The 25,814-nt window shown below is 42.9% G+C and overlaps 1 protein-coding gene across 1 annotated transcript in view; it reads right to left on the minus strand.

Annotated features, from left to right (window-relative positions):
- ALK (ALK receptor tyrosine kinase) overlaps positions 1–25,173 on the minus strand; it is a 701,082-nt gene extending 675,909 nt beyond the window's left edge. Inside the window, exon 1 of the mRNA XM_055121497.1 lies at positions 24,380–25,173. Coding sequence (XP_054977472.1) covers positions 24,380–25,046 — 667 coding nt within the window. The 5' untranslated portion in view covers positions 25,047–25,173. The remainder of the gene's footprint in view (positions 1–24,379) is intronic.
- Positions 25,174–25,814: the final 641 nt, after the last annotated feature.

The raw sequence follows: 25,814 nt of genomic DNA on the forward strand, positions 1-25,814 counted from the left end.
GTTCCCAGGAAGAACCATCTCCATATCATTAAAGTACTAGGTAAAGCAGTAAGTATTGATGGGGAATCTGCAATAAGTTCCTCAGAAGAGCTCCCTAAATTCATTAATTAATGTTACTATACTATGCAACAGAATTCAAATGCACATGAAACAACCTTCTATCAAAAGAGGCCATCTAGGGTCTTCATATTCAGAGAGGACAAATAAATGCCTATTTTCAAAGGTTCAAAGAACAATCTAACCTGTTGTTAGGGGCTGATGCTGATTTGAAGTTGAAGTCAATGCTCATCTTTCATTCTTAATGTCCCTGGAGCCTTAATGGTTATGCAAAATATACCTATAGCTTCTCCTCCAAAAAAGAAGGAAGGAAACATGGATGACAGCACCTGATTATAAAATGGTATAAAGAATATTTGAAGCCCACTATTGAGACCTACTACTCAGGAAAGAAAGAATCTTTCAGAATACTCTCCCTCTTTGTCAGTGCACCTAGTCATTGTGACAAGGAGTTACTGTCAACTACTCCATGTGAACATGACATCCTTTCTGTAGCTCCAGGATCTTGGAATCATTTCAACTTTCAAGTCTTCCTCGAGAAAAACATTTCATAAGGCTACAGCTACCACAGATAGTGACTACTCTGATGGCTCTGGAGAAAGTTTGTTGACAACCTTTTAGAAAAGATTCACCATTATACAGGCCATGAAAAAACATTTGTGATTCATGGTAGGGGCCAAAACTAATAAATCATCCCTCATCTCAACAGGAATTTGGAAGAAGTTTATTTCAACAGAAGAAATACCTGCAGACGTGGTGGAAATGGCATGGGAACTGTAAAAGCAATTAATAAGCACGGAGATGTGGCTGGATTGCCTCAACCTCATTTAAAGCTGGAAAATATAAGGAGTCATTTCTTTGGGGATAAGCAAAGAAAGTGGTTTCTTGGAGGATTGGTTCACAGTTAGAAGTCTGCCTCGAGTGCTGGGGGAGAGGACAGTTGGGATAGAGAAGGGACCACTTTGACAATGATGGTTGGAAGTGACTGCTCTGGAGGAGAACTGCATGCTGAAAGTGGGTAAAGGAACAAACATAATGGCCTCTCAGTATCTGTATTTCAAACCATAATGCCCAAAAGGAGAGAGAGGGGGGGGGGGAGGGAGAGGGAGAGAAGTTAAGTGCTTTCCATAGAGACAGGCTGGGCAGGGTGGGTGGGGGGCAAGTGGGAGTGATACTGGGGATATTAATGGTGTAAAATGTACAGTGGTAGAGAGATGGTATTGGAGCAATTGTGTGACCGAAACCCAATCATGAACAACTTTGTAACTGTGTGTCTCATGGTGATTCCATTTAAAACGATATAGAAAGTAAAAGAAAACGGTTTCTTGAGAATTAGTTCCCAGTGAGGACTCATGAGCATTGTTGAAGTGACAGCAAAGGATATAGAGTCTGACATACACTTAGCTGGTAGAGGATAGACTCCAATTTTGAGAGACGTTCTGTTGAGTGGTAAGCTTGTCGCATACTACAGAGAAATATTTTGTTAAAAGTCAACCTTGCACGGGTCAGCACTTTAAGTACAGCAAGCAGGGCACTTACTTTGCATGTAGCTGACCTGGGTTGGCTCCCCAGCATCACACGTGGCCCCCCAAGCCCTGAACACCGAGCCAGGAATAAGTCTGATCATTGCCAAGTGTGTGCCCCTCACAACCAAAGAACAAAGAGTCAACAAGGCAGCAAACTTCACTCTTGGCTTTAGGAAACTACCACAGGCACCCCCACCTCCAGCAATCACCGACCTCCCAGTCAGCACACTGACATCAAGACAAGACTCTCTACCAGCAAAACGAACAATTGCTCAAGCCTGCGTATGATGAGTGATGAGTGGCATGTTTTAACAGTAACATAACCTCTAATGAAGAAATATACATTGTTATTTTAGACATTTTCTTAGATGCCTGATAGTGTAGATTTGGCAATAGAGTCCAGGATGGTGGAAACATAACATTCCCCAGGCCAGGAAAAAAATTTTTATATGACTCACTATGTTGTGATAATTGTTTAATCACCATGGTCTGGAGCCCCACCCACATTAGCTTCAAAGTGTCCCTGAACTGTCGATTACCCTATAGAACTATACAAAATTCTGAACACACAAGAGGCCTGCAAGATTATTTGTTGAACGAAGGCTGAAGTTAAGAGTCAATGAGCCATTTAGAAGCGATAAGACACATACTGTGTTCATTGGGGCATGGGTTATTAAAGATGGAAAGGACTTGCTCAGTAGTCCTTTTCATATGCCCTATTTTCATCCCTCATTCACTTTTTGTTCCTCCATCATTTATTCAGCAAGTATTTGCTGAGCACTTCTTGTGTCCCTCATGCTAATACAAGTGAGCCGAACACTCCCTCATCTCTCAATTTGCCTCCCCACCTCATATAAATTCTAACTAGAACCAAAGTATAATGTTCATGTAGGCAAGGTAGTTAAGTACGTCTCTATTACTGTATATGCCTAGTTAAGTCACACAATGGGTCCCTAACTGATAGCAATAATTAAAACAGAGAACCAGAACATCGTGGAGAAGTTGACTTAAGAACAGCATGGGGGGTTGGGGAGAGAATGATGGAGAGATATCTCAAAGGACTGAGCATACTTTTTTTTGCATAAGGGAGGGGCCTCAAGTCCAATCCCTGGCACTGCACCCCTAGGAGTGACCCACAGCACAAAACTGGGAGCATCCTCTAAGTACCACCAATTATCGCCCTAAGCAGCAGCACCACCACCACCACAACAGCTCAAAACAAACACATCTGGGCCAGGAAGATGGATCAGGCTCACAGTGCTGGAGTGCATACACTGTCTATCGAGACTCTGAGTTCAATCCCCTCCACACCCCCACCCCGAAATTCAGCATTGCTGGATTGGCCTTGACAGCCTGTTGGGAAAGCATGGTCCACCCAAAATATAAATATATTTATATTTTAAATAAAAATATAAAAATATAAATAAATGCATGCAATTGAGTTTTCATTTGGGTTAGAAATCAAGATAAATGTTCTTAATCTTTCTATCATATCTAGGCATATTCCTCATAAATAAACAACTCTGTCTTGTGAGTTGTTAGTTATCAAATATATAAGAGTCCGAGAAAGTTAGCACTGCTTATTACTGGTCTGTGAAATTCCAAGTGACCCGGCAACCAGTTTTAGAAATAGCCTCTGACTAGTGATACTTCAACATCAACCTGGGGGGGGGGAAAGTTAGAATCATACAATTTTTAGTAAGAAAGTGAGAGTAAGTTCAGAACTCACTTATCTGACATGGCAGTAAATAAGACTCAGAAAACGAAGGTGGTTTCCCAGACTGCAACACCACACCGGCACACTTCCTAAAGTGAAAAGCTAATTCCACCACTCAGTCCAGAACTCTCTTCCCCTCGTTCCACTTGCTCCACTCATGGAATTCCTCAAAGCTCAATAAATGTTACCGTTAATTACTGAAATTGCAAATGAAACATCTTCTAAATATCTGAAGAATTTTAAAACATGGGACAGGAGTGATAGTACAATGAGCTGTGCCCTTGCCTTGCACATGGCTGACACATGTTCAATCCCTGGCAACCCATGCAACCCCCTAGCACCTCCAGGAGTAACTACTGAGTGAAGAGCTAGGAATTACACCTGAGCATTGCTGGGCTCAAACATTAAAACAGAAAAATAATTTATAAAACAATATATGATTAAAGTTCTTGAAAGAAAAGGCTTGGTCGCCCCCTCTCCCCACAAATTCTTTGACAATGCTGATGTTTCCAAACCGACTAGTTTTTAGCAATCACTTGTATCACTTGTCATCCCGTTGCTCATCGATTTGCTCGAGCGGGCACCAGTAATGTCTCCATTCGATCCTGTTGCATACTAGTGTAACCGAATGGCGTCTGCTCATTCCAGGAACATGAAGAGCTTCAAACCCTTCATTCATGGTCTTAACGAAGAAGTCTGACCATCTCATAAGTGGGTGGCCAGGCATTCTTTTGATGTCCCATGGAATCCAGTCGGTAATGGCTATAGTTCAGCAGTCATCTCCAAATCGCGTTACGTGTACAGCCCATCTGATTTTCTATTTGCCTTGGGAAATAGTTAAAAGACTTTTCTGGACTCCTTCACTTGCTCAAATGCCTTTGCTATAAGATAAACTCTTGACTTTGAATTCAGTTTGATTATTTTGGTCACACCAGTTTTGTTCAGGAATTGCTCCCCAGTGAAGTTTGGGGTAGCCATGCAGTGCTGGAGAGAAGCCCTGAGCCCCCCACACATAAGGTCTGTGCTCAAGCCCTTTGAGCTATTAATAAAGATGTAATAAAAATGACACAAAATAAGAGGTCATCCTTTTATCAGCCCAAACAAAGATAATAATCGAAGGTAAAGGACATTACTTTCAGTGCTTCAACCATGTGTCAGATGTTGTACTGAACTTTGAAAAATGACCTCACATTTAGTTCCTCAGATGAACATAAAAGGCAAGCACAATAATTTTGATTTTATAAGCGAGAAAGCCAAGAACAGAAATAGTAAGTCAGTATCTTAATACTATCTTAATGCCTTAAGACATTTTAAGTACCAAATCTTGAAGTCGGGAGCCAAACTTAGTCTAATTCCAGACTGTGCTTACCACATGCAATGGTCTCACTTATGCAATCAGTGGGTTAACTGGTATTCAGGGGCCTTTCCAAACAACAAGCCCCTTTTGAGAGTCTCCATGAGGAAAAGCAGGCTGCTGCTTCTGATGAGGACTGAGTGTGAGGCTGAAAGGAGAGTGCTCCTGGAGGATTAACCTTCTATCAGCATTTACACAGCCAGAGCAAGGTAATTCTTCCTCCTTTGATTTTCAACAATAAAATGCCTTCAGTAAAATGGAGGCAAGCTATGCAAGTAAACATGCATATAAAACATTTTATATTAAAGAAGGGGACATTCATGGTTGGTCTTTCTCTGGAATGTCACATCCTACATACAACCTTATGTAGATATGAAAAACCGCAACTAAATTAAGTGCTGCAAAATTCTTTCTGGATATTCTCAAACATTCTCTTTACTTGTCAGGGGTCATTTAACTGCTTTATTCTTGTCTGATGCTTTAGGCTTCCCATTTCCTGAAATGTAAACATCACTGTTTGTGCTAATTCCCTAAAAGTGCCTATGATTCTCATAGGTCAGAATCTTCATGTAAATTAAACTTAACTCTAAACTAGGTCTCTTCCCTAAATATTGAAGCACATAAATAATTTCTAGCCATTCTGACTGTCATTTAAAGCTAGTTGACATTTATTGTTCTGAAAAGAAGAAAGGTCAGATGTATCAAATCTGCATTTGTACTTCTTGACATTTTTTCCAGCCAGATTCCTCCCAATTATGATATTGAGGCTTATTCTATAAAAGAAAGGAAATAAAAGTGGGGAGGCAAGGAGAAGGGACATAGCAGGGAGGGGAAACACTTCCCTGTGTATGACTCTCCTTTAGCGCACCCACAACACCTGCTTACACAGTGACCCTGTATGAAGTGCCCTGGGATACAGGTGTCAATCATATGGGTGGAGCATGAAGGAAATAACAGGACTTGGAAGAGGAGTAGACAAAGCATGGCTGTGTGATCGATTCACTGTGATCTTGGGTTGTGCTTCCAAGAACAGACTGGGAACCTGAGTTTCATTCTTGAGCTCCTGATTGATCCTCTCTGCACATCTATCTTCTCCTCTCAGAGAAGGGTGCTGTCTGCTTACTCTTGGTCAGTCCTGCCCATGGTTCTGTCCTCTCTTCTCTCTGCGGCAATACCAGATTTCCAGGCAAGAGCCTCACTGTGCTCTCAGTGGGTCAGCACACTTCAGCATGAACTCCACTTCATGGGAGAGGGAAGTTGCAACAACGCCCACAGAGCGGATGCTGTGAAACGTAGGGTTTGGGGAAAATGTCCTTGGGTACTATCTCTCCACGAGGGCAAAGCCTTGTGTTTCGTCCATTGTTGTCCCTGGAACACCCTGCCCAGTGTCTGATGTGTTGAAATTCCTAAATTGAAATTCTTCGTTGAATTTATTATTTAAATACAAATGAGCAAAATATGGGGAGTGAGAAAAGGGGGAGAGAAGGAGACAGAGGAAATTGTCCAGGTCATGTGTGATAATATCAAAGGTCCTTGTATTGGAGAGTGGAATGGCCACTGTACACTGGAACAGGGAGACAATGTATAGACATAACCAGGCAGGATTATGTCTATACATCAAAGATCAGTGCATACACTTACTACTGGACTGTGGTCTGTGTTTCAACCTTTCTAAGTCTTGACTTCTTTATCTGCAAAACAGGTGTAATAACGAGACTAACCCTGATGGCACAGTAGGGTCAAATGAAGCAATGTATGTAAAATGCTTTGATGGAGGCTGCTAGCACAAGTGTTACTTTACAGAGCTCAGCCATTATACATGTCCATCAACATAGGGAAGCCCCATAAAACAGAAATCTCTGTTCCATATTGAGACCAGCAAGATGGCAGGAACTTGGAGGAAGCAGACTGCTGGCGTAGTTGGGGCCTGGCTAAAAGAACGCTAAGAAGGGTCCTAGATGTTCTTGCTGCAGAGTTAGCACCTACTGCTCTGATCCCTGAAACCGCCTCTCTTTAACTCTTTGCTTTCTGGTTTTCAGCATAAGTCCCACCTCTCCTAGTGCAACTCCTCATCCCGGTGAGTCCTCTAACACAACGCGGCTGACTCTTGATCCACTTGCTCTTCCTCTTATACATTTCCAAAATGCCACTTTTGCTCTGATTCCCTCTAACCTTCCTTCTGCTCGTGCTTCTCCAGCAAACTCTGGGCTAACTACAGTGACCTCCCTCTCCACCTTTGGAACACCTGTCTGTTAGCTTCCCTGACGTACGCAACCCCGCGTCCGCTCTTCCTTCACATATGAGAGCTCTTTCTGGCTAGGTCGCTGACACCATGACACCATGACATCAAAGTTCTGATGATGAACTTTGCAAAATTCAAGATACAGCCTTCGTTCCTTCCTTTCTTTAGGAAAATGTTTCCGTAGGTAAGAATCAGCACCGTGGGTATGTAAATAGCTCTCCCAAGCCACACCCTCATCCAAGAAGTCTTACCCCACCTCACCCCCACCTGCCTGCTTCTCTTCATGGGCAGAAGAGCCAGTCATCAAAGCAATGCCCCCACAACTGTTACTATGTGAGTCTCCATATGAAAGCTGGTTTCTTTTTCAAACTCTCTTCTTTTCTAGTACTATCACCAGTCTGCAAGGTTCAGGTCAACACCAGAGACATCTCACTCTCTCCTTTCTTCCCCTCCTATTCGAGTTCCCTTTAGCCTAGCTCTCTACATCTTACTCCAGAGCTACTGCAACAAACTTCTCACAATTCCAGTTCAAGTTCAGCTCTGAGTCTCACAACCAAAGCACATTAGAGTCTGTGGTTAACATATAATCAGTGAACACCATTCTACGAAAATACAAAGAATTTTCTGATTCTTTCAGAGAAGATGTAAATTCCTGACACACCTCTAACTTGGTGTGAGATCAGTACCCATCTCTTAAGTAACACAAACTCTCCCTGCTCTGGTTAGTCTTTCTAACACAAAGATACAACTCCCCTATACACACCACAAGTACACACCACATACAATACATATACTTCACATGTGCCACACATATAAAACTCACACAATTCTACACACTTATACCATACAACACACAGAATACACACATACCACATAGGACATATACACACACGCACACACATATCCCCACATACCAGTTGTTTGTCCTCCAAGCGATTGGCTTTCCTGAGTCTTATGACTGCAACTTATAAAGTTCTTCTCACTTCTTTTACCCAGTTTAGTTCCGTACTCCCTCCAATACCCTCTTCTCAAATTACTTACTTCTGTAAGCTTTTTTGTAACTCACCTCTATTACAATCCCCAAAGAAAAGCATAATCCTCAGTAGATTGCCTTTGACCTGTCTCCCCCACCAGAAGGCAATAAGCTGATTCTTTCTAAATCTCCAGAGCTATAATTTCCTGTGCCATAGAAGCTTCCCCACTCCCACCATGCACAGAACAAGTGGAGCTCATTAGTCTTTGAGGGAATGGTTCTTGAGAGCTATAGGTACAGAGTGAAACTTTCCCTAATCACCCCAGCAGGAATTGACCTATCCTAGCCTTCACTGAACCACTATAACCACCAGCATGGTTTCTTCAGTATTCAACTGCAGCTTTTCACAGAGTTCCTCATTAGCATGCCTTGTCTGCCTCTTCTCCCAACTAATTTCTTTCTCCTGGGAGAAAGAGGTTGCACTTCATTCAACTTGGTAAGTGCTCAGCCAAAAAATATTAAAACCTGAACCAATAAATAAGCATTTTCTCGGGCGAAAGTCCAGGCACGTATATGTACATAATAAGACTCTGTTGTCTAAATTCTATTCAGTGAACACCTTTCATATGGACCTATGTGTTGTCTCTGGAACCAGGTCAATATGATCAAGGCTCAAAGGTGATCATAGAAGCTCCCAGACAGTGAAATAACAGGCACTGTCACAAAGAGCTGAAAAACTGGACAAAAATGTATTGAAAATTGCTTTTCAGGGATAATCATTGAGAGATAAAAAATAAATAACCACTGTAGGCTCTAGCAGTGCTATTTTTTCTACCTGGGAGCGTTATCACACCTTGACAGGAAGGAGGGTCTCAACTAAACAGGAAGAAGGATCTCAATTGGATAATAATAGTCTCCATGACATGAGGCAAGAGACAATGAATTTTGGGGAAGTTGGAACAACTTGAATTTCCAGGGAGTGGGCCAAAGGAGGCAGAGGAGGAGAGGGCAGGAGAGAGGAAGAAATGGGGAGGAGAGGAGATAAGGGTAAGGGAATGGGTTGGGAGTGGAGGAAAAAGGGATGGGTGAGAAAAGAGAAGAGAGGAGGGGAAAGAAGGAGTGAGGAGGGGAGAAGTTAGATCTTATTTATAAATCTATAAAGAGTCCCCCGCTTTCGAGAACTCTTTAGGCGAATATTAAGTTCTGCACTCCTAAGATGATATTTTACAAGGTCAGAAAAGGACCATCTATTTATTAAAGACTATCAAAACTCTGTAAACTGAATTGAAAAATGTGTGAATTCTATATAATCAAGTGAGAACCTCACTGAACATTAAGACATTCAGCAGAGACCCCCCCAAATAAATAAAACTTAAGAATGGGTAAAACTGGCTACAGAATAAAAGCTCCAATAACTCTCCTCTAACAAAGATTGATAATAATTCGTGAAAGTATAAGGTGAATGAGAAAGTTAATTAAGTGCCTGTCAACAAATATAACTATCATTAACACTTATAACAAACACCCCAGATAGTCAATATAACATTAGCAATACACAGTAGCCTGACAAAAAATACTCCTATGAAAAGTATCACTGTATCCCTGTCATCCAGTTGCTAATCGGTTTGCTCAAGTGGGCACCAGTAACAATCTCCATTGTGAGACTTGTTGTGACTGTTTTTGGCACATCAAATGCGCCACGGGTAGATTGCCAGGCTCTGCCATGAGGGCAAGATGCTCTCGGTAGCTTGCCGGGCTCTCCAAGAGGAGCGGAAGAATGAAACCTGGGTCAGCCACGTGCAAGGCAAATGCCCTACCTACTGTGCTACCATCCCAGCCCCTATGAAAAGTAGGCAAATATCATTTTAGCCAGGAAAAAAACTGATAAATACAAAGAAGCATAGAAATAAAATAATTTATTTAGCAAAATGGAAGTTAAAAATTATATTAGTCAATACTTATTGAGAGGTTATTAAGTATAATAGTACAAAGAATTATTGTTCAAATTACACTATTTCATTTATTTTTACAACAGAGTTCTGAGGAAGATAAGCTCTTTGTATCATTTTGACAAAACTAAAGTACAGAATTTATTGTGTTTGTTTTGGGGTCACACTGGCAATATTCAGGAATTACTCCTGGCTATGCACCCAAGGAATCACTCCTGGCAGTGTTATGGGGACTATATAGGATGCTGGGGATTGAATCTGGGTCACCACAGATAAAACAAAAACCCTACCCACTGAACTATCATCCAGCCCCCAAAAGCACAGAAATATTAAGCAACCTGTCGTGTTTCATCCAGTTTATATGCATAAACTGCCCACATGGGAGAGCCTCACAAACTCCCCGTGGTGTATTCATATGCCAAAACCAGTAACAATGATGGGTCTCATTCCCCTGACCCTGAAAGAGTCTCCAACGCGGCATTGTTGGGAAGGATGAATAAAGAGAGACTTCTAAAATCTCAGTGCTAAGATGAATGGAAATGTTACTGAGACCGCTCAAGAAATTTGACGATCAATGGGATGATGATGATGATGATGATAAATGCATAAAGGCCAAAATTTGAACCCAGATTTTACTCTAATGGCTGTGTTCTTTCCCATGATACCAGATTGCCTCTGGAAAAAAAAAGTTTTTGAATAATCATAATAAATATGTTCAAGGGCTTAAAGAAAATTAAAATAATGGAATAAACAAAAACAAAATTAGAAATTCTAGAGCAGAAAAAAAAAGTCTACCATGGCTAGGAGGCTGGTCTCTCATTCTGGGCAACTCAGAGAATGGAGCACCAAGTAAAATGTGATCGGAGGTCATGCAGGGGAAGGGTGATGTGTGCCGAATGTAGGCTAGAGAATGAACACAATGGCCACTCAACACCTTTATTGCAAACCACAACACCTAGTCAGAGAGAGAGATCAAAAGGGAATACCCTGCCATAGTGGCAGTGTGGGGTGGGGGAAGACGGGACAGGGGAGGGTGGGAGGGATGCTGGATTTACTGGTGGTGGATGGAGAATGGGCACTGGTGAAGGGATGGGCTCTCAAAATCTGTATGGGGGAAGCATGAGCACAAAAATGTATAAATCTGTAACTGTACCCTCACGCTGACTCACTAATTAAAAATAAATAAAGTATTAAAAAAATGTCTAAACAAAAATGCATTAGATGATCTAACTTACCAGCAGGGGCTGGAGCAATAGCACAGCAGTTGGGCGTTTGTGTTTCACGCAGCTGACTTGTGTTCGATTCCTCCAGCCCTCTCGAAGAGCCCGGCAAGCTACCAAGAGTATGGAGCCTGCACGGCAGAGCCTGGCAAGCTACCCATGAGTATTGGATATGCCAAAAACAATAACAATAAGTCTCTCAATGAGAAACGTTACTGGTGCCCGCTCGAACAAATCGATGAGCAACGGGAAGAATAGGCGGAACTTAACAGCAGATTACACACTACAGAAGAAAAGAAAGTGAATAGTAAGACAAACAATATAATCTCCACAAATTTAAGAGTAAAGAGCATTGCTACGCTTAAGATTAAATGGATATTTAGTAAAATGTGGGCATCTTTAATTACTAAATAGCACAATGTAGTAGATTCAATTCCTATGAAGAGGTAGTGGAAATTATTTAGAAAATTTCCCAATGTGATGAAACTGTGAACTACAAAATCAAGAGTATCTCGGAAAATCCCAAAAATAAAAAATACCAAGATTGATGGGGGAGGGAGGACAGAGATATAGCATGGTATCATATGGTATGGTATAGTATAGTATAGTATAGTATAGTATAGTATAGTATAGTATAGTATAGTATAGTATAGTATAGTATAGTATAGTATAGTATAGACATAGTTTAGTAGGTAGTAAGCTTTCCTTGCATATGACCAACCTGAATTTGATCCCAGGCACTCATATAGTCCCATGTACTCACCAGAATTGATCCCTGAGTAACCAGTAGTAAGCCCTAAGCACCACCAGGTATGGCTCAAAAAACAAACACACAAAAATATTCAAGAGGGTTGAGAATTTGGCTCTGTGATAAAATATCTGGCGTGCAGTAAGACCAGCTTCAATCCCTGGTACCACAGAGAGGAGATAAAAGGCTTGTAGTAAGGGTGAAGCTCAGCAGTAGAGCATTTTTCTTACACTTCTGAAGTCCTGAAGCGACTCCTGGTACTATACAAACACACAGCACACGCAAGAATACAAATTTCACACCTACCTTCTAGGCACTGCTAAAATCCCAGGATAAAGATGGAATCCTAACACTCTCAGGCATGAGAGGGATAGAAGGAAATAAAAAGGATAAACATATCTTCAGAATTCTAATCAGAAACAATGCAAGCTACATAACAAGAGAATATCATTAAAGTGCTATCAATCTAAGAGGCAAGAGAGATGGTACAGGGGATAGGTGCACGCCTTGTACACATGACAAACCAAGAAAGTTCAGTCCCTGACACTGCATATGGTCCCCCAAACATTGCCAGGTGTGATCCTTGAGTACATAACCAGGAATTCCCCTGAGCACTGTCAGGTATGATATTTTGGATATCAGTTTCTTGTTGGATATATAATGTACAAAAATCTCCAGATTACTAGATTGCATTTTTGTGGTATTTTATTTTGTTATACATGTTATTTAAAAAAAATATGTAGTACCATTCCTTTCCCTTGACAAAAGAGCTTAGCCTCCAAATACTACTCTGAGGTCAAGGTCCTAAAATATATATTATTATTTTATTACATATTATCCATTTCAGGTATTTGTATAAGGATACCTTGGGTATCAGGTATGTTACCCTTACACATATAAGTGGTTTCAGGTCTAATGTCTAAATCTTGAATCTTTCTTAGAGTTTATTTTTGTGCTGTTAAATAGTGATTAAATAGTGTTAAATGGTGATTAAATAGTGATCTAGGGGGTGGTTTGGCTTTGTTAGTGTACATGAAGCTATCTAGATTTCCAGCACCATTTGCTGAAGAGCTTTTCCTTGTATGACCTTGGTTCCTTTGTCACAGAGTAGATGTGTGGGTTTACTTGGGGACTCTCCATTCTAATCTACAGTCAAAGTGCCTGTTTTATATCAATATCATACTATTTTGATTACTATTGCTTTGCAGTATAATTTGAAGTCAGGAATCATTATGGCCCTATTTTTCTTCTTTTCTCTCAGATTTGCTTTAGCTATTCAGGGTCTTTTGCGGTTCCATGCAAATTTGAATTTTTGTAAAAAACAGTTTTAATTGAATATAAATTCAATTATAACATGATGAAATTGTGAGGTGTTGCTAGTTGCTAGAGGAATTGTTTAACAATACATGCTTATATTAGAAAACAGAAAGTCTAAATTCAATGGTCCAGACTTTTACTTTAATAAACTAAAAAGAAAAAGAGCAAATTAAACCCAAGTCAAATAAAATGAAGGAAACATAATAAAATGGGAAAAATCAATGAAACTTAAATAAGAAAAATAGAGAAAATCAATATCTCAAAAAGTTGTTTTTTAAAAATATCAATAAAATTAGCAAGCATCTAACCAGAATGACCACAATGCAAGAGAGAGATTATGCTATTAAGTATGAATAAGGGGACATCACTACTGTTCCTACAGGCACAAAACATAAAATGGAATATCATGAACAAATTCACTTCTCTTACACTTCAATAATTAAAATGAAATAAACCAATTTCTTGAAGGATACAAACTGTTAAAGTTCACTCACAAAGAAATAGGTCATTTTAATAATCCTATAATTATTATGAAATTAATCTTTTTAGTAATTTCCTATCAAGTATTATACTGGGTTACAATAGGCAAATTTGAGAGTAGCAAATTCTAACAAATAGAATTTCAAGAAACAAAGTTATATTTTTCTCCTCGTGGGGGGAAAAAAACAAGAAGTGCCTTTCAACTCATTTTATGAGACTGGAATTACCCAAATTCTAAAGCATATCAGACAAAACACTGTAGATCAAAAGGTCTCATACACATATAAATAAAAATCTTCAACAGGGTATAGTGAGCTGATCCATAATAGGTTTTAAAAGATACTGTTCCTAGCCACTAGACCACCAGGGAGAAACATGAGCACAAAAATGTATAAATCTGTAACTATACCCTCATGTTGACTCACTAATTAAAAATAAACTATTAATTTTTAAAAAAGATACTGTTCCTTGACTGTATGGAATTTATCTTGAAACTGTAAAACTAATTCACAGTTATACAAAACAATGTAATTCATTGTGTCTATCAAAGAATAAAAGTCATATGGTCATCTTAATAGAGACTCATTCTGAGAGGTGCTAGATGTCATGTCACAAGTATGTTACAGGAGTGTGTAGAGAGGAACACCTGATAAGGAACTGAGACGTGAAGCCAATAGCCAGCATTGCTTGCCTGCTATAGAAAGTACTGTAAGAGACAGCCTGCAGCCTTAGTCAACTTTTAAGACCACTGAAGATGCTGGAGTGATAGCACAGTGGGTAGGGCATTTGCCTTGCACAAGGCTGACCCGGGTTCGACCCAGCATCCCATATGGTCCCCTGAGCACCGCCAGGAGTAATTCCTGAGTGCAGAGCCAGGAGTGAACACTGTGCATCCCCAGGTATGACCTAAAAAGAAAAATAAAAAAGACCACTGAAGCTCAGGAAGTCAACACTCCAAGAAAAATTGCCCTGCCATGCAGTCCTCCAAATTCTGAACTCATGCAAACTTTAAAGTATGATAAATAATAATGGCTATGACTATTTTGAGCCACTAATTTGGGGTTGATTTTCTATGCAACATTATAAAATCAACACAAAGAAATGCAAGTCAAAGCTACAATGAGTCAGCCATACTTTGACAATGTCAAGCACTCTCAGAGATGTGGAGCAAGTATAGCTAGCATGTACTTGCTAGTTGTTGGAATACTAAGTGGTACGGCTTCTTGGCAAGAGTGTGTTAATTTCCAGAGCCTATAAGATGGCTCAAGAGGCTGAAGTGATAGCACAGCAGGTAGGGCATTTGCCTTGCACGTGGCCGACCTGGGTTCAAACCCTGGCATCCCATATGGTCACCCAAGCACCGCCAGGAGTGATTCCTAAGTGCGGAGCCAGGAGTAACCCCTGGGCAATGCTAGGTGTGACCCAAAAAGCAAAAAGGAAAAAAAAAGATGTCTCAAATGGCTGAAGTGCATGTTTTGCATGTGGGAGCCCTGGATTTGATCTAAATGGCGTCTCTAGCGCTGTGACAGAAGTGACCACAATACAATCAGATGTACCATAACATACACCCCCGCCACAAATAAATAACTGTAGAGTTAACTGTTTCCTATAGAGTTAAACATGCATTTACCACACAACCTGGCAATTCCATAATGGAGTTAATATAATTGACAACTTATGTACACAAAATGACTTGCATGTAAATGCTCATAAAAATTTTATCCATGAAAACCCCAAACCAGAAATAACCTAAATGTCCTACAACAGATAACTAGAGAGGTTTTCTCTTTAACCTACTTTAGTATAATACCAGAGTTTTGAAAACTTCAGAGATATTTATTGAATAGCCTGTTTTCCTGGTTAAATTTAAAACTACACTCAAAACAATTTTCTTTGTTAAAATTCTTCTATTTATAAATCAGATGATGTATTTGAAAGAATTGCATGTAACTTAGATAATCTGTGATTGTTCCCTGTGGCCTTTGAGTTAATCACCTCACTTGTGAAAGGTTTAACATTCCCTGCTTTAGGAAGACTTAAAGGACCATTCTGGGTACAAAGAGGAAAACTAATAAACTGAGAAGATTGGATGCAGTGTTGAACCCCAGTTTTGTCATAAGGTCCAACTACATGCCTATTCCCATATAATTCTTACAATAACCCTGGAAAATGGATATTACTTTTTTCTCACTCTACAAGTAAAAAACACTGAGGTCCAAAGAGAAGAAAATAAACAGCTTTGGGCCAATAAATAATAGCGCAAAGCTTCAACTCTATTCTGTGACTTATTCTACTCATTATTTTAAACAGACTCTGAGCTTACGATTCCCCACAAATCCAATTCCTTGGTAAGATATACAAAAGAGGAAGTAGATAGATAAATGATGCGACATTCATATAAAGGGATATAACACATCTATTTTTAGAAAAGGAAGACGAGTGTCTTACAGCAACACTGACGAACCTCCAGAAACCATGCTGAGTTAAAAGCTGGCCACAGGAATACATATAGTATAGTTCTACATAGAGATCAAAAGCAGGCAAAACGAGCCAGGAATAGATTCACTGGTAGGTTGTCTGAGACCTAACCTCCTGCCCCCCAACACATACAGAGAGAGAGAGAGAGAGAGAGAGAGAGAGAGAGAGAGCAAGTGTCTGAAACTAACTAATGACAGACATAGAAGGGTTATTACCTTGGGTAGTGAGTGAGTACAGAATAGAAGAACAGGAGGGAATTTTCTAGGTGTGAGAAATGTTCTTTATCCTGATCTGAATGGTTATTATATGAATATTGCTTATGTGAATTATCATCAAATTGTATATACAAGTTAATGCATTACACAGACTTTATTATATTTGTCACCACAATTTATTCGTTTTTAAATTTGTACTATCAAAACAGTGATTCTTGTTTCAATGCCACAGACTCATTACTAGAAAAGCATGGTACTAGAAAAAGATAACTTTAAAAATGACCTAAATTTGAGAAACCTTGGGAAATGACCACAAAACCCTTTTCAGGGGAGCTGGGTTGTTAACTAAACACACCTCCCCATATCCCCCTTGCCCTGGTCCAAGGCTTGACTCAAAATATGAGACCTTGTGTTGATGCTTATATAAAGTATTGTTTAAAGATATAAATAGATAAAAATGAATTTTCAACACTTTGTATGACCTTGTTATGTGCATTATACTTTTCTTTATGGACAATTCAGATTGGACTCTTCTGTGAAGACTTCTCCATGCTCATAACACCTACATGAGGTCTGTGTAAAGTCCTTCCGGTGTAATGATCCATAGGTTCAACCCAGATCTTAAGGAAACTGCATTGAAACAAGACTTCAAGGCTAATAAAAGGCAAACATCATTAACAGAATCTATGCCTTCAAATTCCTATCTAGTATTCTCCCCATCACACTTACTTTAATTATCTGGGCTGAGGCTGTGGAAAGGATCTATAGAGAGGAGTTCCACCCATGCTTTCATAAATCCATAGTCCAATGAAAACCGAATAAAGCAAAAATAAGAAGAAAAGAAAAACAATACTAATGGTTTAAATTTTTATTCTGATTGCATCTGACAAACTGCCTTATTTATTTTAAACAGGCTTGTTTCCATATTATTTTTAAACCCTTCCTTTAGCCATTTTCTTACTCCAGGGAGTTCTGATTCCTGGCCTCCCTATGCACCTGTTGTTTCTGACCCAGAGAGGTACAAAGACTTCATGGAACAAAGACTTCATTAACCAAGTGGGCGGGTCTGCCCACCCCCAGGGAGCTCTCCTCTTGCCTGGCTGAGCCCTCCCACGTTCTGAATGCCTATGTTACAGACATCAAGTAAATCAGGTAGACTTGCCCTGGAAGAAGACCCAAGCATGGAGTATCCCAGTTGGGATATTCATGTCAAGGTTTACTGAAGGAAGAAAATGGTGTTTTGAAAAATCTGACACACCAAAACAAGATCTTGATATAGTTCCCAACACCTTACGCATCACCACGGCGACACTCTCTGAACTGTTCCTTCTTTACACTTTGACCTGTATACTCGGTGAAGGAATGCTAACCATAGTCTAGACCAGAGGATAACATGATGGTTCTAAGGAAAAGGCGACCTTGGGGCTCCTCAATAGGTTTGTTCACCCCAGAACCTAGCACCATCATTACCATCATTCCTATTCTTCTGTTCCCAAGAATTAATGGTGTCCATGTGCATCTCTGGAAATAATGGTTTGAAAGTACACGGTCTGCTAGTGGTGGTGTGAATTTACAACAGTTTCTTTCAGGTTGACAATGGACCCATCAAATATCAGATGGAGCAATAGCACAGTAAGTAGGGAATTTGCCTTGCATGAGGCTGACCTGGGTTCGATTCCTCCATCCATCTCGGAGAGCCCGGCAAGCTACCGAAAGTATCCTGCCTGCACGGCAGAGCTTGGCAAGCTACCTGTGGCATATTCGATATGCCAAAAACAGTAACAAGTCTCACAAAGGAGACATTACTGGTGCTCACTCGAGCAAATCAATGAACAATGGGACGACAGTGCTACAGTGCTTTTAGGTTGAAGCATTTTCTCAAGACAGCCTCCCATGCAAGTCGTTGGGCTTCATAAAATCTCAAAGGTTTAAATGCTCTGAATGGGCTCACATTCATTAGCCAGTTGGTGTTTTACATCTCTTTTCTGTCCTGAAGCAGGTAAAGCTAGGAATGTTAAGGAGAGGAAAAAAGATCCAACTAATGACAACAAATGAGTTATCAGGGGTCACGGGCCCAATACCCATCTACAAAGAGAAAATTATAGACTATATGGATAATCCCAGTTAAGGGAGATTTGCCATAAATCTTCTGGAATATCTCTATCTTATTATTTCTCAGTATTAGATTTCACATTTTCATAGAATTAAGATTTGGCTTCTTTCTATAGAAGAAAAAATAAAATAAAGTTGTGAATAGACTTTTTGAGTCATTCAGTCTAATCCTAAATCAAAAGCACTCCAAGAGAATTCTAATTGCTAGGAATGAAGTAAGTGCCATACCTAAATCCTCCCAGCCACCTACCTTCCCAGGAAAATCAAGTGTCCATGGGTATATCTCACCTGGAGATGAGTAATTACCACCCTAATCTCTGTTCTCATTTCCACTGGATCTTGCCTCTCAGTTCTTCAAGGTCAACTATAAGGAGAACCACAATATCCAACTGTTGCTGGCAGGGTTAACTAGGTCCACAAAGGATGATAACACAATCCAGGTGACATCACCCAATATATAAAAAGGTGCTGGCATTCAGGATATGCAGAGTACACAACCTGCCCACCAGCAAACCACCACCAGAGTTTGCTGGTGCTAAGAAAAATCATACTGGTTCATGTTGTAGCACTTTACGATATGGCATACAAGGGGTTAAGGATTTATATGAACAACATATGACAAAACCCTGAGGTAGGCAATATTACTGTCTTCATTTTCACAGTGATAAAACAAGACACCAAAGATTTTAAGATGCTTTTTAAGTCATAGAAGTCCACCAAAAATTTGTTGCATGGCATTCTAACAAAGTTAACAGTTCACATTAATCTACATGTCTCGATGGTAACTGTACCACGTGAAAATGGCCTCAGTGGAAAGAGGCCTGATTTGAAAGCAACAAGATCTGTGTTCCCAGTGAATGCATGACCCCTATGTCATATAGAGGTCATAGACCCCTGTCTCATGACCTCACAACACGTGGATGGAAGTGTCCAGTCTACTACTTTTTACCAGAATGACCTTCAAGAGGTGTTATTGAACATCTTGAATTCAAATGCTCTATTTGCAAAACAAAGCAAGTACTTGCCTGCCTATTGTAGGATGGATAAAAATAATAAAATGTGAAAGTACTTTATAAATTGTGACATCCCGTACAACTGCAACAGGACATAATAATGGCTATAAAGGAAGGCAAAATGTCCTTGATGAGTCAGACTGGGGAAATTCTTATGAAGTAAAACTATTGACCAGTAATTCCTAAGAATAGCAGAGGTTATAACTTCTGCTGACCCTTACTCTCCCTCCTTCCTCTCCCATCCACAGACCAGTCCCTCCTGACCTTCAGTAGGCCAACTTATTTGAAAAGACTTTCATTTTTATTAATGGCAACACTCTCCTCCATGTCTCTCCCATGCAAACTCCTCATGGACCTTCTTTCTCTTTTGTAAATTTGTGAAAGGATCAATTGGCATTAGATGAACTCCATCTTTCAAACAGCACTATATAGTCTCAGCATTCCAAAGGGCTTTCAGGTAGTGAGTAAGAATCCACCAATTCAGTACTGACCTGATCTCAAAACCCATGTTTCTTCTGCCTTGTTTGACGGCTTGCTGCCATGTGTCAACAGATGTGTCATACATGTTCCCCTGGGTGAATCTCCCTCCACTAAATGTTCAGACTAACCCCAGCAAGGCATTCTAGTTTAACTTGGTTTAAGACTTAGTTTTTTTCTATGGAATAAAAAAATGAATCAAATTATGAATAGGCTGCTTGAGTCATTCAGCCTAATGCTAAGTCAAAAGGCCTCCAAGAGAATTTTAGTTGCAACAAATAAAGTACCAGACCTAAATCCTCCTACCCATCTACATTTCCAGGAAAAACAAGCCTCTGATCATATACTTCACCTCCAGAATAAACCCAGTAATTCAAAAATATTTCTGTCATCAAACTCTTCTTATAATAGTTTCCCATCAACTTCAAAATACATATGGAATTCTTATCTCCCTCTTCCTCTTCCTGCTTTTTGAAAATATCAATATCCAAAGGTTTTCAGTAGCAGCACCCAAAAGAATCCTGACCTCTGCCACAGTCCTGCAACCCAGCTTTCTGGCCTCTTTTGGCTTAACATTTGAAAATATAGAACTGATTAATTATGAATACAGTGGCTTGTCTGACCTACATCTCACCTTACTCTTTGCTCCCTTGGAATTCCATTCCGCAGTCAGGGGAATATCAATTTCAGAAAATAAGGTTTCCCTGATATCCAACCTGAAGTTTCCTTCCATGAGTCTCATCCTATTACTTCTATGGACTGCACTAAATAACTCCTCTCCCTTCACTGCCACTCTCCCTCTTCAGAGATTTGTAGATTGTTGCCATGGCTCTGCCTTCATTTCCACTCAACCCGGCCATATATATTTAATTCTTTTCATTCTTTCATCATAAATCAGTCTCGCTAACTCTTAAATCAGCTCCCTGCTCTTCTCTGGACCACTTCCAGCCATCCCAAATCACCTCCAATAACTGATATCCCTACTGGGACTTCTAATTTCCTTTCTATCTTTATCTGCTCTTTTGTGCCTCTCCAGGAAAAAAAAGGAGAGGGACTAACCGCTATATATGGTCAAGGGTCAGGTATATTGTGCTTCATACATTTACTCTAAAGAGCTCAGTTTTCTCCATCCAAGTAAGGTCTCAATTCATTGAGTCCTTTCCTACAGGGACAAGTGGGTAGAGGGTGCTGCTTACAGAGAAGCTGATCCTGCTATGGGACAAGCATTTACCCCATGAGCTCTGCCGGGGTGATGACCGAAGCAAGGTGTCAGAATGTCAAAACATCTACAAGTCAACCAACTGGAACTGTGAACAATATGATGGTCTCCTCACTGACATTGCTTCTGAAGTTTGGTCTGTCCCGAAGAGGTGTACCATCATCTGCAAATAGAAATTTCTCAGAAACCTCCTCTCCACCTCTTTTCCATGAGAGGTTGCTTTGAGAAACTTCTCAGACTTTGAAACACTGATACCAATTATAAACAAAGCCACCCACAAAGATAAAATATTATAGCACTCCATGTATGATAAGGCTTCTCAGATCCAGTCCTGTCATACAAGCTAAGTTACAAGCAACATGAGGGTATTACTTTGTCCTGGTTGTGTTCTGTCATTTAGACTCCATCCCTACTCATGTCAGTGCTTAGATTTAGGAAGTTTTCTTTGATCTGAGGCAAATGGGTTGCTCCAAAATCTTCACCACAAGAAGGGAAGGGACAGAGAAATATAACCCCCATGCTCTCCTCTTCCCTCCCCATGGAGAGCCCATCCTGTGATTATACACAGCAGAGAACAGTCAGATGAGCAGAAGCAGGGAAAAATAAACTCAGTGGGGCCTATTTTCCCTTCATATAATGGAGTATCTTCTGCCACAGAGAGTTCAATGCCCTTTCTAGAAATCAAAGCCTACATAAAAGAATAAACCCAGTTCCTCAAACATGTTAGACAGGAAAGAGAACCCAAGAATGAGAACCTTAGCTTGAATTTTCAAACAAGAAAGCAAATGGAAGTACAATAACATATGTCTTCCCCAACATGAATAGCGATAGAGCACACAGGTCTGCTCCCCACTCCTGCTCGGGAAGCTCTGAAATGGAGGCTCTATCTGAATGAAGCCAGGAGGCAGTGGCCAGGCAAGAGGCTAGCCCTGCACGGCTGGCAGCCTAACTGCAGACAGCATATGTCTCGGAGCAGGAGAGCCCAGCCTGTTCCAAGTGTGATCACCGCGAGGCCTGGAGTGCTTTTCAATAAGCTGTCTATCTCTCTAGAGGTCACGAGGAGCTCATCCAGTTACACTTAGTGTCTTATTTGATCCCATCAATAATCATTTGATCCCAATCCTGCTGAAAAATGCTTGGCCAAAATTTCTAGCCTTTTAATGGCAGAATCCTGGCTCTTTCTGAAACCAACATTGCTAGATGTGTCAAATGATGCATAAGGGCTTGGCCCAGCTGCCAAATGGATTGTGCTGTTGAGGGAGACCTTGGGATGATCACAGTGTTTCCTGACTGCCAGGAGCAGAGAAGCTCTGGGTGCTTATTCCTTCCTACAGGACCACTCCCCACCCCCATCCCTAAGCTACTTCAACTCCTTATCTGAGGCTTTTCTGGATTATATTCTTCAGATGCATTAAGTATGTGGCACTTTCAGAGACAGTCATTGGCAGCTTTATACAACCTGCCTGTTTATAGCAGGCAAGTTTAGAGATGTATACAGGACTCTTTTAGCTTGTCATCAACGTCTGACACAGCAGAGATGGACTCTGGGGCCTATGGTCACTTAACACGATGAGAAAATATCCAAGAGATGCTCACAGACATTAGAACTGAAGAAAACCTCCATTTCCAAGGATGTCATTTCTCTACCCATCGCATAAACATTCGGCATTGAAAGAGAATGTTGCATGTATAAACCACAGAAGCCACGATGGCATTAAAGCACAGCTGTTCTTCACAAAAGTAGCTTGTGGCAAGACAACAGAACCGGCCTGTCTCCATTTACAGAAGGCATTTACAAACTCATCAGAACCTGCCTCTTACTATGGACGATATAAATCCCCGCATGGAACACACAGAGGTTACTTCAGGTGCCAGCCCCACTAAAGCTGATGCTAAGACATTGCATACAGACAGTGCTGTCCTTGGGAACCACAGACCAGTGTGGCTCATGTGCAATGACTTGTGAATATCACTATTGCCTGAAAGTACTGGGAGTGTGTAGGAGTGCCTGTGTGTGTTCGGGACAGGCACGGGAGTTACTTGTACCTCTACAATGAACCTTTTTTCCAAGGCTTTCCATCCAATTAATACTAGACATTAGTAACCACTGGAGCATAAGAATTTCATTTCTTTCTGACGATGAGAATGATCGAAAAGAAGCTGGGTTTGCTCAATGGAATTCGTGTAGGCTTTTAAAAGGCATGATTTCTTTTCTGTGCTTTCTCATTCATTTACGCTGTATATTTTATTCAGGAATCTTCCCAATGATTCTGCTTACAAGAGGAACAGCATTCAAAACCACCTGGTTTCCAGTCAAAGAGTACTCTGGGAAGAGTAATAAGTTTAAGTGTCTGCTCACCGCCCCCCCCCCAACCAATGACCCCCCACTCCCACCCTGGCCAACTCAGTGAATGTAGAAAGAAAATGAGGGAGTAAATGAAACAGAAACCTCATTTCAGAAATCTCCAGCAGGAAGATCTGCAGTGAAACAGGCCTGCCAAAGACAGTCGTCCAGCCCTGTTGCTATAGACATGCACGTAAGAAATGGAGGGAAGGAAGGGAAGGATGGAGGGAAAGGCCAAACTCAACTACCATTCTCCCTAACCTAGAGTGACTCCCTCAAAACAAGGAAATCTTGACAACTTTGTCTTCCCACATCCCTCACCTCCCCACCCCCCCCTCCCTGACCCTTGCTCTTTAGGGGGTCCCCCAATGACGTCTGAGAGGAAGAACCAGCAGAGTGAATAGCAGACTGGGGTTGGGGAGGAGTCAGAATGAATCCTGAAGAGCCAATTCCTGGGTCAGTCAACATCTGGGGAGGTTAGGTGGTTGGAATTTGGCCACAGGAAGAGGAATAGTACTCCCTGAGTAAGTACCACGTTCCTGCCTCTGCCTCGCTTCTGTGGAGGCAGGAAGGGAGGGGCGTTGCTGTGGGGATGCAACTGCACTCAGAACTAGAACTAAGCTCGGACGGAACACAGGAATAGTAGCAGTAACTCCACTCTCCGGGGGATCCACGAAGGCAGTTTCTGACCCTATGGAAGTCAGGAGAAGGCGGCATTTTGCCAAGAGCAGAAAACTTTCTTCCAACTTGGTTGCCGGAGAGGGAGGGAGGCCCTTGGGGAGTGTGACCTCGTTCAGGGAGAGATTAGGGAGCTGAAGTTGAGCTAGAGGAGGAGGTTTGCGGGAGGAGGAACGGGGGCTCTGACAGGTAGGCTGGGGTTTGGGGAAAGGTTGATAGTGATGCCCGTCGGCGTGACTGAGAAACCCAGTCCTGCTCACCGGTCCCGAAGATCTGGAAGAGAAGGCGGGGCTGCGAGGCGCGGATCGCGGCCGACAGCCTTCCCTCCCGGCCCCCTTCCGACGCCTTCTTCTCGGGCATCAGGCGGATCCGCAGGCGCCCTTCGCCGCGGTGCACCCACCAGCTGAACAGCTCGCTGAGGTTGAACCGGAGCAGCCCCGCCGCAGCCTCCTCCGGCGGCCCGGCGCAGCCCTCCAGGATCGCCTCCTCGCCCAGCTCCAGCACCAGCTGCTTGGCGCGCCGGAGCTTGCGAATCGACCCGCCCTTCAGCACCCTGGACAGCGTCCGCGCCGGGGCGGCCGCGGTGGCGCTGGCCTCTCCGGGGGGCGCGGGGGGCGGCCCCAGTAGCCGGAGCAGAGGGGCGCAGTCCAGAGCCAGCGAGCCGCGCGCCTCCGGCCGGCCGGCCTGCGACTCCGAGGCCCCCGGCGGCGGCAGCAGCAGGTCGCGGGCGTAGACGCGGAAAAGCGAGGGCACCACGAAGTCCACCGCCAGGCTCTTCCTCTGCAGGCGCGAGTAGCTGAGCGGCTCTCGGGGCTGCAGCGGTGGCCCCGCGGCGGAGGAGCCCCCCGGTCGCGGGCCCGTCCCGGAGGCCGGCGCGGCCACCAGCGGCAACAGCAGCAGCAGCCACAGGAGCCCGGGGGCCTCCATCCCGCCGGCTCAGAGTTGTCTGGACGCGCTGGGGCGAGCCCTTCGCGGCACGCAACGGCGCTGGGTACCCGGCAGCTCCGTCCACCTGCTGGCTCGGGGTCGTCCGTGCGCGCGGTCCCCGCGTTCTTCCCACCGCGACGACGGCCAGCGCGGGCTCCGGGGCGGGTGCGGAGTGGCCGGAGCGCGCTGCGCCGCGCCCCCCAGTCTGCAGCTCGCTACGCCGGGTCTCGGAATCCGGAGAAACTCTAGGGTGGGAGGGAAGTGGCAGTCGGGCACCGTCCGCTCCTGTCCCACCCCCGGCCACAGCCCGGGTCTGTCCGCTCTCGGGCGGCCTCCAACGGCCCCGCAACTTTCCAGCTGGCGGTCCCCGCCGCTCCCGCGCGCTCCTCCGGGAAGCGAGGTCTTCTCGCGCCCCCTCCCGCGACTCACCGCCGCGGAAAGCCGTCGGACTCCCCCGGCCGCCGAACTTCTGCGGGGGCTTCAAGCGAGCAGCTGGACGGCGCCAGGCCGCCGCCGCTGCCGCGCAAGTTTGCGGCGTGCCCGGGCTCCCGGGGAGTTGGCGACCCCGGCCGGGTGGACGCGTCCAGGGCAGGAGAGACCGAATTGAAGGCTGCGTCCTCCTCGCCCCGCGGCTCCCAGAGGCTGAGCCCCCGGAGCGCCGATCGTCTCTCGGCGGCCCGCGCGACCCCCGGGACGGCTGCTATGCTCCCTCCGCGGCCGCCCCCCTCGGAGCATCTGCCCCGGCGCCCGCCACTCGCAGCTGGACCG

This window comes from Sorex araneus, chromosome X (assembly GCF_027595985.1).
Source record: "Sorex araneus isolate mSorAra2 chromosome X, mSorAra2.pri, whole genome shotgun sequence".
NCBI lineage: Eukaryota > Metazoa > Chordata > Mammalia > Eulipotyphla > Soricidae > Sorex > Sorex araneus.